This window comes from Pantherophis guttatus, chromosome 5, assembly GCF_059756535.1.
Source record: "Pantherophis guttatus breed Tessera chromosome 5, ASM5975653v1, whole genome shotgun sequence".
NCBI lineage: Eukaryota > Metazoa > Chordata > Lepidosauria > Squamata > Colubridae > Pantherophis > Pantherophis guttatus.
The window spans coordinates 63920292-63933489 of record NC_142067.1 but is presented as its reverse complement, the minus strand read 5'-3'; the positions used below and the strand labels follow the sequence as shown (position 1 = coordinate 63933489).

Sequence of the window (13198 nt, the reverse complement as noted above, 5' to 3'; positions counted from 1 at the left end):
CATATGTGCCCCAGCCACAAGTGCAAATAGGGCCACCTCCTGGCCCACCTCCAATGGCACAACCAAGACCATTTTTAGGTCCACAACAGGCACAGCAAATACCACAGGAATTTCTGCCAGCACAGCCAGCATATCAAATGCAGGCTCCTCACCAGGCATTTTCTGTCTCTCCACTAACTGGTGAGTCAAAACTAAAAATGTCAGGACATAATTACAAAGCCTGGGTCAGTGAGATTACACTATTGCTTCTTAGAGAAGGCACTCATTTTATGGTTTTAATCCTCCTGCTCAACCTTGGACTTATGCAATAAGAGATTTAGAGATAAGGGCTCGCACAACATTATTGATGTCCATGGATACTGAACTGCAGGTCACTTTTCCACCAAATACAACTGCCCGACAAATTTGGGCTGAATTGGAAAATTGCTACAGGCCTATCTCAATTGAATCTTCATGTTTACTCATGTCTGAACTCCACGGTTCGAGATTGAAACCCGGTGAACAAATTGGAGGACATTTGACCAAATTGAAAGGTCTGAGAACAGAATTGAGAGAAAGAGGCCATAACATTGAAGATATTCAAATGATCAGCATCATTATTAACTCTTAGAATTATGAATGGAAAGATGCTGTTACAAAAATTAACCAAGTCCCAATTGCTCAACGCACAGTGGACAATGTCTGTAGACTTTTAATTGAAGAAGAGGCATTCATGTTGGCCACACCACACTTGAGAGGACCACCCGCATCAAGAGCTCCAGCTAGGCGCCCCTTCCAAGGAAGGACCTACACTCCAAGGATGCCAAGATGCTACACCTGCGATCGTGTGGGACATGCCACCCGGGATTGTCCCCAACGAGTTCCAGCTCCCATCACGTACCAGCCCAGAGGAACAGATTCCAGAGGCAGAGGCAGAGGCAGAAGACAAGGTCGTCGTGGTCCCCAGCGTGATCCACAAACTCCACTCGCCACATTGGCTTTAACCAATGATCCACAACCTCAACCAGAGTACGACAGACAACTCCTGTGGACTTTGGACAGTGGTGCAGCATTGCATGTTACCTACAGAAAGGAACTTTTCACAGAGATGCACGAGCCTGAACCAGAACTACGTGAACTTTATTCTTTTTCAAATCATCCTTGTCAGGTCAAAGGAAAAGGAACTGTTTATGTTGAAGAGCTCGATGCATTCATTCCTGATGTTTATTACATACCAACAGCAACCTGTAATTTGCTTAGTCAGTGTCACTTGTCTAGAATGTTAAAGTTCCAAGTTCACCACCTTGAAAAAGCAAGTTACATAGTTAAAGATGGAGATATTGTTGCTGAAACCATATTAATTGGTGGTGTTTATTACTTAAAGCCAAAGCCTAAAACACAAACACAGGCAAGTATGCAAACTCCAAAAAGGGAGAGCACAGGCCCAGAGAGAGATGCTCCACAGAGAGATCCTGTTGCTATTCCTAAGGCTCCTAAAGCCAACAAAAATAGAATTGGTAAACAGGTTGCTCAGAGCAAGCCTGAGGTTCCGCATAAAAATGTTAATGTTGAGAATTCACTAACTGGTAAACCATTGCATTCCAGGTGTATCCACAAATGGCATAGAAGATTGGGGCATGCCAGTTTCCATGTTCTTAGGAAGATGCCGGAGTTCGCAAAAGGTTTGGATCTAAAGGGGTGTAAGGTGTTTTTGGATTGTGCTGTCTGCAAAAAGGCCAAATCCAAAGCAGCAGCCATTCCCAAACACGCTACACGCCTGTCAACACGCATTTTTGATTTGGTTCACATTGACATAGTTGGTCCTTTCCCGCCATCATTTGGTGGTAGAAAATATTTTCTAACAATTGTTGATAATTACTCTAGATATGGATATGTATATCCTATGAAAGAAAAATCAGAGACTTTTCAGATCTTTAAAGACTTTGCAACCCTTGTTTCTACCCAACATCAAGTTCGCATCGCCAGAATCCAGAGTGATCGTGGTGCCGAATTCATGTCTCAGCGTTTCCAGGACTGGATGCGTAAGAATGGAATTATTCATCAGACTTCAGCTCCTTACACACCGGCTCATAATGGAGTCGCAGAACGAAGACAAGGGGTCCTGCAAACCATCATGCGTTGTCTCCTAGAAGACGCCAACCTTGATATGATATACTGGGGTGAAGCTATAAAATATGCAAATTACATTGTCAACCGTACTTGGAGCAGTGTAACAAATCAGACTCCTTTCTTCATGTTGTATGGCTACAAGCCTGATTTTAAAAACATCCATATTTTTGGTTCATATGCTATGGTGAACATTCCCTTAGCTCAAAGAAGAAAAGGAAGTCCAGCAGCAAAGAGACTGAGATTTATGGGTATTGATGATAACTCAAATTGGAGCAGATTTATTGACTCTAAACATGCAATTGTGATTTCCCAATCTGCTAATTTTGAAGAAGATATTGACTGGTCCAGGATTCATTCCAATGATCCTGGAGTTTATTTTCCTAGAGATGATACTGCTGATGCCACGCAGATTGATGATCAAGATTCCACTGATTCCTCTCAACCCGATGTTCCGTCTTCGCAAGCCGCGGATGCTGACGCTAGCGACGAAAGTGAGGACGAGGACGAAGAAGAAGAAGACTGGACAGTTGTTCCGAGACGTTCCAAGAGGGTCACAAAAGGAATCCCTCCACAACGATATTCTTGGCAACTGACAAAAGCACCCTTGCCTTTGATTTGCAATGTTACACTTCCACCTGATAATTTCACACAAATCAAGCAGCTCCCTGATTCGGAGCAAGACAAATGGTATGATGCAATGCAGGTTGAAATGGACAGTCTAAAGAAACTTAAAGTATTTACACCTGCAAAACCTCCAGCAAACAAAAAGGTCATTGGCACTCGATGGGTCTACAGAATCAAAAAGAAACCAAATGGTGAGTCACTGTACAAGGCCAGACTTGTAGCTCAGGGTTTCGCTCAACGTTATCCTGAGGACTACACAAATACTTACTCACCGACAGTCAGAACTGAGAGTGTAAAAATTGCTTTAGCAACTGCAACTATCCTTGGTTTAGAAGTTTTCCAGTTTGATGTTGACATGGCTTATCTACATGAAGACCTAGACGAAGAGATCTACGTGAGAAGTCCTCCAGGATTCCAACAGCAAGAAGGGGATACTTGGTTCCTAAACAAAAGTCTTTATGGTCTGAAACAATCTGGTCTAATGTGGTATTTATGTCTTACTGACAAACTAAATTCAATGGGCTTTATTAAGTCCGAAACTGATGAGTGCGTGTTCACAAAAAGATCTAACAATGCATATGAGATAGTTCTTGTTTATGTTGATGATATTGTTTATATTGGTCCAAATAAGCAAATGAGTGAAATTTTTGCCAAAGCTTTGCAGAGATACTTCACATTGAAATCATTAGGTCACATTAGCACTTATTTAGGTGTTCAGATTGAAAAGACACAGAAGGGGTTTAGTCTTTCACAAGAAGATAAAATTGAACAAGTTTTGCATCATTGCAACATGAAAGATGCTAACACAACAAAGACACCCATGCAAACAGATTTTCACAACTTGACACAAGAAGAAAGTCCTGAGTTCGAGGATCAAACACTTTATCGTTCAGTCATTGGGTCATTGTTGTACATTAGTAGTTGGACCAGACCTGACATTGCACTTAGTGTTAATCTCTTATCTCGACATGTAGGGAAAGCAAAACAGTTTCATTGGACATGCATTAAGAAATTATTGAGATACCTAAAATACACCAAACACATGAAGTTATTGTTAGAACCAACATATACTGATTATGTAGAATTATGTTGTTATGCAGATTCTGATTGGGCAAGTGATAAGAAATCACGCAAAAGTACTTCAGGTTATATGATGTTCTTAAATGGATGTCCTGTTTATTGGCAAGTACGTAAACAAAATTTTGTTTCTTGTTCATCTACTGAAGGTGAATATGCTTGTGTTTCAGATGCATGTAATTCTCTAACTTGGTTTGATGCTTTAGTCACAGATATCTGGACACACCCAATCTGACCGATCACCGTGATGGAAGACAATGAATCGGTGGTTTATATTTCTGAATCTCATTTTACAGGTTCTAGGTCCAGACACATTGACATCCGTTATCAAAACATAAAACATTTAGTGAAAAAAGGTTTTGTCAAAATGCAATATGTATCTACACATGATCAAATTGCTGATATGCTCAACAAACCACTTCCAGCAGCTCAACACGAGTATCTGCGTAAGAAGATGTGCCTTATTTGATGATGTACTGATATTCGCTCAACTGGCAAAGAAGGGGAATGTCACTGCGTTATTTTATTTGCCAGCTGAACTCATAATTTCTGGACTATCAGACTTTCCGTACCTTGCCAAGAATTGTTATCAAAAGCTACTACGCATGTCCATCCACCCACATTCCTTTCACACACTCTTTCCTTTGTTCTCATGCCACAGGAGTGCCGGTTGCTGTGAAAAGCAACTAGCCCGAATTACTTTCAAAAATGTAGCAATTAACTTTTCTTAGTTAGTGAGGTGTTTTATTTTCTTTATAACAAATAAATGAGTTTTATTAGAAACTTTTCCTCGCGTTTCTTTTCAGAATATGGCAACTTGGAATAAGCCACGATCCATCTCCTCTAAACCAGGGTAATTAGTCCCAGAGCCAAACATGGGATTAATAAATGCCCTGACACACCTACCATCTGGAATGAGCTCCCCCCAGAGATACGGAAGATCCCGGACCTGCGCACGTTTCGCCGTGCTCTCAAAACTTTTCTATTTCAGCAAGCTGGCCTGGCCTAACTACCATCTTTTAAATTTTTCAATTTTTTAATTCGTGATTTTACAAGTTGGGTGTTTTAATCTGTGTTTCGGCTGAAATATTTAATAATTTTAAGGGATTTTTTTTAATATTTGTATTATCTGTATTTTATCTTGGCTGTTCACCGCCCTGAGTCCTTTGGGAGTAGGGCGGTATAGAAATTTGATTAATAAATAAATAAATAAATAAAATAAACAACAAGCCCAACTGAACCTGAAGAGATTGTTTAAGCAATCTATACGCCCTATGAGGCAGTAAAAAAGGGAGGAGTGGGTCTCTCTGTCTCTGTCTCTGTCTCTGTCTCTGTCTCTGTCTCTCTCTCCCTCCCTCCCTCCTCCCCCTCCCCCTCTCACCATTTCACTTCTAGGAACTGATTGTGATGATTAAATGAGGAGAGTATATATAGCACCTAAAGCAGGGGTAGATAATTTTAGATATTCACACGTTGTTGCTCTAATTCTCATCTGTTCTAATCAATACAACTCTTATGATAGAATTTTCAGTCCAACAACATCTGGAGAATCAAGTCTTGCCCTTCCAATTTAAAAGTCTCTCTTTGGTGTTCAGCTTAAAATGTGTTAAGAGATATGCAAGTACAGGTAGTCCCTCATTACAATCATTTGTTAAGTGACTGTTCAAAATTATAACGACACTGAAAAAGTGACTTACAACCTGTTCTTGCTGTAACAACTGTAACAGCATCCCCCGTGGTCACTTGATCAAGGGTTCGGCGCTCTGCAACCAGCATATATTTATGACAGTAGCAATCCTGGAGTCACATGATCACCATTTATTATACACAGTCAGAATCCCTCTGTGAGGCATTAAAGTTGTGGTTTTAATTTAATTTAATTTAAAATAGTGGTTTAAAATGTGAAAAATAAATAACTTTGCAACCTTCCCAGCTGACAAGCAAAGGGGAAGCTGGAGTCACTTAACAACCATATGATTCATTCAACAATTGCAGTGATTCACTTAACAACCATGGCAAAGAAGGTGTAAAATTGAGCAGAAGTCACTTAACAACCACCTTGCTTAGCAATGGAAATCCCAGTCCCAATTGTGATTATAAATTGAAGACTACTTGTATCATAATTTGTTCAGAGTGGTGACTATGAACACCAATTATATACTAGAAAGCAACAGAAAAAATATTGAAGGATACATACCTGCCAGTGCTACTGTATGTCCTCCTCCGCAGGCAACCTTATTAACTCTACTTGGAATTCCAGAAACAAGCTGTGGGACTCTATTGTTTTTCAGTTGTTCAAGTGACAAACCTAGTTTCCCATTGTCAGACTCCCCAAAAGTATAAAGTTCTCCATCACCTGTAGGAAAGAAAGTGGGAACATTAAGATTCATGACAGAGAGAGAAAAGACATTCATTTGTGGAATACTTTATGCAGACTTTATTTGTTATACTTGTATTATCTTCTGAACTATGCTAACTTCAATGTCTATGGAGATTCTCAGTCATCCAGGTCATGGTTGTCCCAAAGATGCAACTGGACTTCCTAGTTTTTCTTTGAAGATGTTCTCATCCAAGAAACTTTTTCAGCTATGCTAACTTCAACTTTTTGAAAAATAAACCATGTAATGCTAAGCATCACAAACACTTTCTGGAGAGATCAAGAAGAAATCCTTCATTAGGGAGATCGACAGGCAGACATTTACCAACAGCAAGAAGCCATGCCACTATGGAAATACCTGGAAACTCTGTGAATGTGATTCTTCCCACAGCTATTGCCAAATTCTGAAGCAGAATATGGGGTGGGGGGAGCAATGTAGAATATTAGTTTTGGGTTTTTAGATCCAAGGATTTTTTTTTTATTTCTTGGGAAAGCTCAAAATTTCCTATTATCCTCTAGATCTTGAATTAATAATCCACTATCTGTGAAACTAGAGAATATTGAAAATCAGAGATGCAAAACAGACTGCTTTTTTGTCTTGACTATCATAAACTATTAGGACTTTATAAATGGTAGAAAAATATTACCTTTACTCCACCGTCTTAGCCCATTTAAGACTGCTCTAAAAGTGATTGATATACCACTTGATCAGCACCATACAGCACTGCAAATACAGGATTTCAAGCCACAGTATTGGACTTTGAACATACAGGTATATAAGTAATTTTACACTTACATGTTATTAAGGCAGAATGATAATATCCACAAGAGATCCAGAAAACAGGTTTCCCAACATCCACTTGATGAGGAACACATGCATTAGCTTCATTTCCCAAGCCTATTTGGCCTTCGGAGTTGTCTCCCCACATAAAAAGTTGTCCATCCTCTTAAAAATAAGAAAGATTATTATTGTAAAAAACCTCCAAATTATTTAAAGAAGCAAAGTCTAAGGAAATGAGGTTTAAAGCAATGGAGACTAGAAAAGAAACTTGTAGTACAAAGGGAGAGAAAAGGTTCAGAAACAATAGAAGTTCCCAGTTTATATTCTCATAGTCAGTGAGTTACATTTGAAAGATAACTGCAAATTGTGAGTTTTCCATCTCTGAAATTATTTCTCTCTTACATCAGTCAAAACTTAAATAAATTTTACAAAGAAGGATACAATATTTAGAAGCATTTCTCTTATAACTAAGACACTGGGGTGGTCACTTCATTAAGTTACTTATAATCTTGTAAAGATCCTACACATACTACTTTATGTGTGTCTGGAAAAAAGAGTTCATTCATCTTGGAAAAGACTTTAAATGAATTTGGGATTATTATTATTATTATTATTTGCATTTTAAAAGCCAGGTCAACACTTGTAAAGCAGAGATAAATTTGTTAGCATAAACAAATTGTGCTAACATTATTGTTTCACATGCATAATTCAGTGACATCTTCTATATTATGGCAGGGTACAGTATTGGGGATATAGTGTGACACAGATTTAAGTGTACTCATTACAGATAACTGCAAAATAAATAAACAGTGTGTCCAGGCCAGTGGTGGGTTGCTCCCGGTTCACACCGGTTCGTGAGAACCGGTAGCGATAATTTGGCCTTGGTTACTGAACTGTTAGCCACAGCTGGGGGACCACGCCCCTGAACAGGTTGCGTGGTCATCGCTCACTTGCTCCGCCCGCCCGCATGATGCTCGCACGATGCACGCTCGATGCTCACTTGCCCATTCAAAGTTTGTCCCGCCCATTCCATATATATATATATATATATATGCATATTCTTTCTAGCCAGGTTTTACCTACGTAAACTTAGTTGTTCTACAGCCCTAGGTTCTGTGAAATCTCATTCACAAGTTTCTGGGCCTTTTTTTTCTTTTCTGCTGACAAACTGCAACTCTGTGTTGCTCTCTGGGAGACTCAGATAGCTATTTCTGCCTCTTAAGGCGTCTTCGGTGAGCCACACCCACTTCTCAAATATCCTCCCTGTAAAGGTATAATGTATCTTTTTTCCTTTTTCGTAGGCTTTTATGTGCATATTCTTTCTAGCCAGGTTTTACCTACGTAAACTTAGTTGTTCTACAGCCCTAGGTTCTGTGAAATCTCATTCACAAGTTTCTGGGCCTTTTTTTTCTGCTGACAAACTGCAACTCTGTGTTGCTCTCTGGGAGACTCAGGTAGCTATTTCTGCCTCTTAAGGCATCTTCGGTGAGCCACACCCACTTCTCAAATATCCTCCCTGTAAAGGTATAATGTATCTTATCCTACGAAAAAGGAAAAAAGATACATTATACCTTTACAGGGAGGATATTTGAGAAGTGGGTGTGGCTCACCGAAGACACCTTAAGAGGCAGAAATAGCTATCTGAGTCTCCCAGAGAGCAACACAGAGTTGCAGTTTGTCAGCAGAAAAAAAAAAGGCCCAGAAACTTGTGAATGAGATTTCACAGAACCTAGGGCTGTAGAACAACTAAGTTTACGTAGGTAAAACCTGGCTAGAAAGAATATGCACATAAAAGCCTACGAAAAAGGAATATATATATATATATATATAGATATATATATATATATATATATATATATGTCTTCTTAGTTTTCGCGAGTGTGTATATGCAAAAAAAAATTAAAATCTCGGGTGTTTTCCCACGTCATGTTAAATAAGTTAGTTAAAATGTTCAAAATTCTGGTTAAAATCCTAGCTTAAAATCTTCCAAAAATCCTTACAGAGCACTCTGCAAGGTCCTTTAAAAACCTTAGCTAAAATCCTACCAGTACCTTAAAAGTTTTTTCTTTCTAGCAACGTTTCGACAGGCTCACAACCCTGTCATCTTCAGGCTCTTGTTTAGTTAGAAGCTATGGGTGTGTTGCGAGGTCGGAGCTGTCACTTTTCTATGTTTGCTGCTGCTGACGTATGCTGGTTAGCCTGTAACTCTGTGTCCTGATTGGAGGACAGCAGTTTTTCTTCCTGCTTCCTCATCCTGGCTGTTTGGCTACGTGTTACAGGCCTAGCTTTCTCAGGTTCTCTATCATTATCTGTCTGCTGTAGAGGGGAAAGGATTCTGGTAGGCATCCCAGCACCCTTGATTGTTAGTTGAGATCTCAGCCTGTCTTCTGGCTCGATCCTCTCTCTCTCCCTATTGCTAGCCACCCTCTGCAAAGAGGGAAGAATTCTGGCAGGCCTTACAACACCACTGGTTGCTTGTTGGAATCTCTGCCTCTCTTCTGATGTTAACACTCGAGTTTCCCTAAGTGCAGGTCCCCAAATACTTGATAACCTAGAGGCGTCGTCTCGTCTGTTCGTATTCTGTGGCCTCTTTTCAATTTCGATGGCCTCCCTGATTATTCTTTTGTTGAGATGTTCCTCTTTCGCCACTATTCCGGTTTTATTAAAATCAATATTGTGTCCCATGGCTTTCATGTGTTGTACTTCTTCTGGCAACATCTAATGTTTGTGTAGTATTATTTTAAGCAGACTGTGTTTTTCTATTGTTTTTGACTTAGATGAAGTTCAGAGCACATTTTATGACCAATTCATGCAAAAGTTCACATACTTTTTCTTGCAACTGTGTGTGTGTGTGTGTGTGTGTGTGTGTGTGTGTGTGGGTATATATATATGTTTTTCTTCTAGCCAGGTTTTCCCTACGTAGCCAAGGTTTTTTTGTAGCTGGGCGCAGGCGAATTCAGTGGAGCAGAATGGACAGGTATATATATACATATACATATACATATACATATACATATACATATACATATACATATACATATACATATACATATACATATACATATACATATATATATATATATATATATACACACACACATACATACATACATGCATACATACATACATACATACCTGTCCATTCTGCTCCACTGAATTCGCCTGCGCCCCAACAGAGCTGCTTCCTCCCACCTACAGGTAAGCATAGCCGGCCCGATCCCCAGCTCCCCCTAGCCAGCCGGAGCTTGCTTGGAGCCCTGCTGGCCGGTAGGCCCAATCCCCAACCTCTATTAGCCAGAGGGAGCTTGCTTGGAGCCCTGGTGGCCGGCAGGCCGAATCCCCGGCCTTTAGTAGGCTTCGCGACCGCCTCAGCTCCATCCCAGGTGGCCTAATGTTTCCACTGTCCCTCCAGCCCCCAACCTGCCTTACCTGCCTGCCTTGTACAGCCTCCAGCCTTCAGGAGCCGAATCCTGTGCGTCTGGCAGGCAGACCTGCCTGGCTTGAAGTGGAATGGGCGTTGGCTTACCTGAACGCTTCTTCTCGTTGTTCCGGCTACAGTGGTCAGGATTGGGTAATGCCATGATCCAGTTATTGATTGAGTCTGCATAGCTGAGAAGCTCCTCCCCTTTGTCCTGCTTCGCAGCTTTCTGATGAAAGACGACGACGCAGACAGGCACTTTGAGCTGTAAAACAAGGGAAGAGACAGATCCACAGAAAACTTCCCACCTACGAGGGCCCAGACAGGGAGGGGCTGACCACTGTAGCCGGAACAACGAGAAGAAGCGTTCAGGTAAGCCAACGCCCATTCTCGTTGATCCCGGCTCCAGTGGTCAGGATCGGGACATGCCCAAGCAGAACCCTATAGGGAGGGACTAGCCCGAGCAGGTGGGGAAGGAACCCGGAGCACCTGTTGGAGCACCCTACGTCCGAAGGCCGCCTCGGCCGAGGCGAACCGATCGAGACGATAGTGTCTGATGAAGGGAGTGGGGGAAGTCCAGGCGGCAGCCCTGCAGACTTCCTCTAAGGATGCCTGGGTGGCCCACGCCGCTGAAGTGGCAGCGCTACGTGTGGAATGGGCTGTAATGTGCCGAGGCACCGGAAGGGAGAGGACTTCATACGCCTTGGCGATGGTAGCCCGAATCCAACGGCCCAGAGTGGCCGATGAAACTTTCCTGCCGAGGGAAGAAGGTTGAAATGAGACCAGGAGAGATTCCGACTGGCGTAGGGAGGAGGTCCGTCGCAGGTAGATGCGAAGGGCCCGCCTGACGTCCAGGGTATGCCACGCCCTTTCTCGGGCGTGGACGGGATTGGGGCAGAAGTCAGGGAGCACTAATTCCAAGGACCTATGGTAAGGAGAATTGATCTTGGGAAGAAAGGTGGGGTCCAATCTGAGGACCACCCTGTCGGGGTGAAAGATACATAAGTCCTCCCGAGCTGAAAGGGCCGCCAAATCGGAGATCCTCCTGGCCGAAGTAATGGCCAGGAGGAAGGCTACCTTATAAGAGAGAAAACGAAGCCCAACTTCCCTTAGGGGCTCAAACGGAGCTCTGGTAAGAGCCTCTAGGACCCGGGGAAGATCCCAGGTAGGATATCTATGAAGAGGGGCCGGGCGAATGTTGGAGGCCCCCCTGAGGAACTGCCTAACTAGAGGGCGGGAGGATAGGGAGGTCCGGGAGCCACAGCAAAGGATAGAGGAGAGAGCAGCTACTTGCCTGCGGAGTGTGTTGGGTGCCAAACCTGAGTCAAGACAATCCTGCAGATAGATGAGCACCTGCTCCGTAGAGGCTGCCGTAGAAATGATGGAGTGGCTGTCGCACCAAGATGAAAAGGTCCTCCAGGTGGAGTCGTATATGCGAGTAGTCGAGGGTCTACGGGCTGCCTGGATGGTGGCGACGACTCTGGGAGGAAGACGCCGGGAGCTCAGCAGACGCCGCTCAATCGCCAGGCGGTTAGCTGCAGCCATGCGGCGTCCGGATGAAGAAGTGAGCCCTGGCGAAGGATGACTTTGTCCGGGGGAAGGCGCCAGGGAGGCCGAACCGAGAGAGCCTTCAGGTCCGCGAACCAAGGCCTGCGAGGCCAATGGGGGGCGATTAGCAGCAGCTCCGCCTTCTCTTGTAACATCTTCCTGATGACCTTGGCCACGATGGGGAGAGGAGGGAAGGCGTATAGAAGGCCGGGAGGCCAGACACTGTGTAGAGCATCCACGGCCTCCGCTCCTGGTTCCGGAAACCGTGCGAAGAACCTCTGGGTCTGTCGATTGCTCCGTGTGGCGAAGAGGTCCAGGACTGGAACTCCCATGCGAGATGTGATCTCCCGAAAGAGAGCAGGTTCCAGGGCCCACTCCCCGGGGTCCACCGTGGTCCTGCTCAACCAATCCGCCTGAGAGTTCTCCACCCCCGAGATGTGAGTTGCCCTCAATGACCTTAGGTGCAACTCCGCCCAGGAGCCCAGTCTCTCGGCTTCCTCCATGAGATGCCGAGAGCGGGTCCCTCCCAAGCGGTTCACGTGGGCCTTGGCGGCCACGTTGTCCGTTCTGACCAGGACATGCTTGTCCTGAACCTCGGGGGCAAAGACTCGTAGGGCCAGGTGGATGGCCCGGAGTTCCAACCAGTTTATGTTGTGCTTTAAATCCGCCTGGGTCCATCGACCCTGGGCGAGGGAGGAGGATAGGTGGGCCCCCCAGCCGTGAAGGCTGGCGTCTGTAGTCAGTATAAGACACTGAGGAACCCTGAACTCCCGCCCCTGGAGAAGAGCTCCCGAGGACCACCAATCGAGGGACTGGAGCACCTTGGGAGGAAGATGGACCCGCCGGAGGGAGGACCCCAACCCCCGTTTCTGGTAAGGTAGGAGGAACCACTGCAGGTCCCTGCAGTGTAGACATGCCCAGGGAACTATGCCGATGCAACAGACCATCTTTCCCAGGAGTTGGGAGAGCGAAGCCAGGGAAGAGCCCCTCCCTGCCTTCACTGCCCTGACCAGAGACCGCAGGCTGGCCAGGCGATCCTGGGAAAGGTAGACCTTGCATAGGCTCGTGTCGATGATCGCCCCCAGGTGCTGGAGACGCGTGGCCGGGACCAGATGGCTCTTGGTCCGATTGATAGAGAATCCGTGGGATTCCAGGACTCTGAGAGTCGTTGAGAGATCTTGAAGGGCCTGACTCTCCGAGACCGACTGGACCAGAAGGTCGTCCAGGTAGAACTGCATCCGGATGGGGATGGACCTGAGAAGGG

General features: G+C 44.1%; 1 protein-coding gene across 3 annotated transcripts in view; it reads right to left on the bottom strand.

Annotated features, from left to right (window-relative positions):
- Positions 1-13198, bottom strand: part of RPGR (retinitis pigmentosa GTPase regulator) — a 114455-nt gene that overhangs the window by 61454 nt on the left and 39803 nt on the right. For all 3 annotated transcript variants that reach the window (XM_087871274.1, XM_087871273.1, XM_060694062.2), the window contains exons 6-7: positions 6984-7133; positions 6008-6166 (exon numbers count right to left, since the gene is read on the bottom strand). In XM_087871274.1, coding sequence (XP_087727400.1) covers positions 6008-6166; positions 6984-7133 — 309 coding nt within the window. The remainder of the gene's footprint in view (positions 1-6007; positions 6167-6983; positions 7134-13198) is intronic.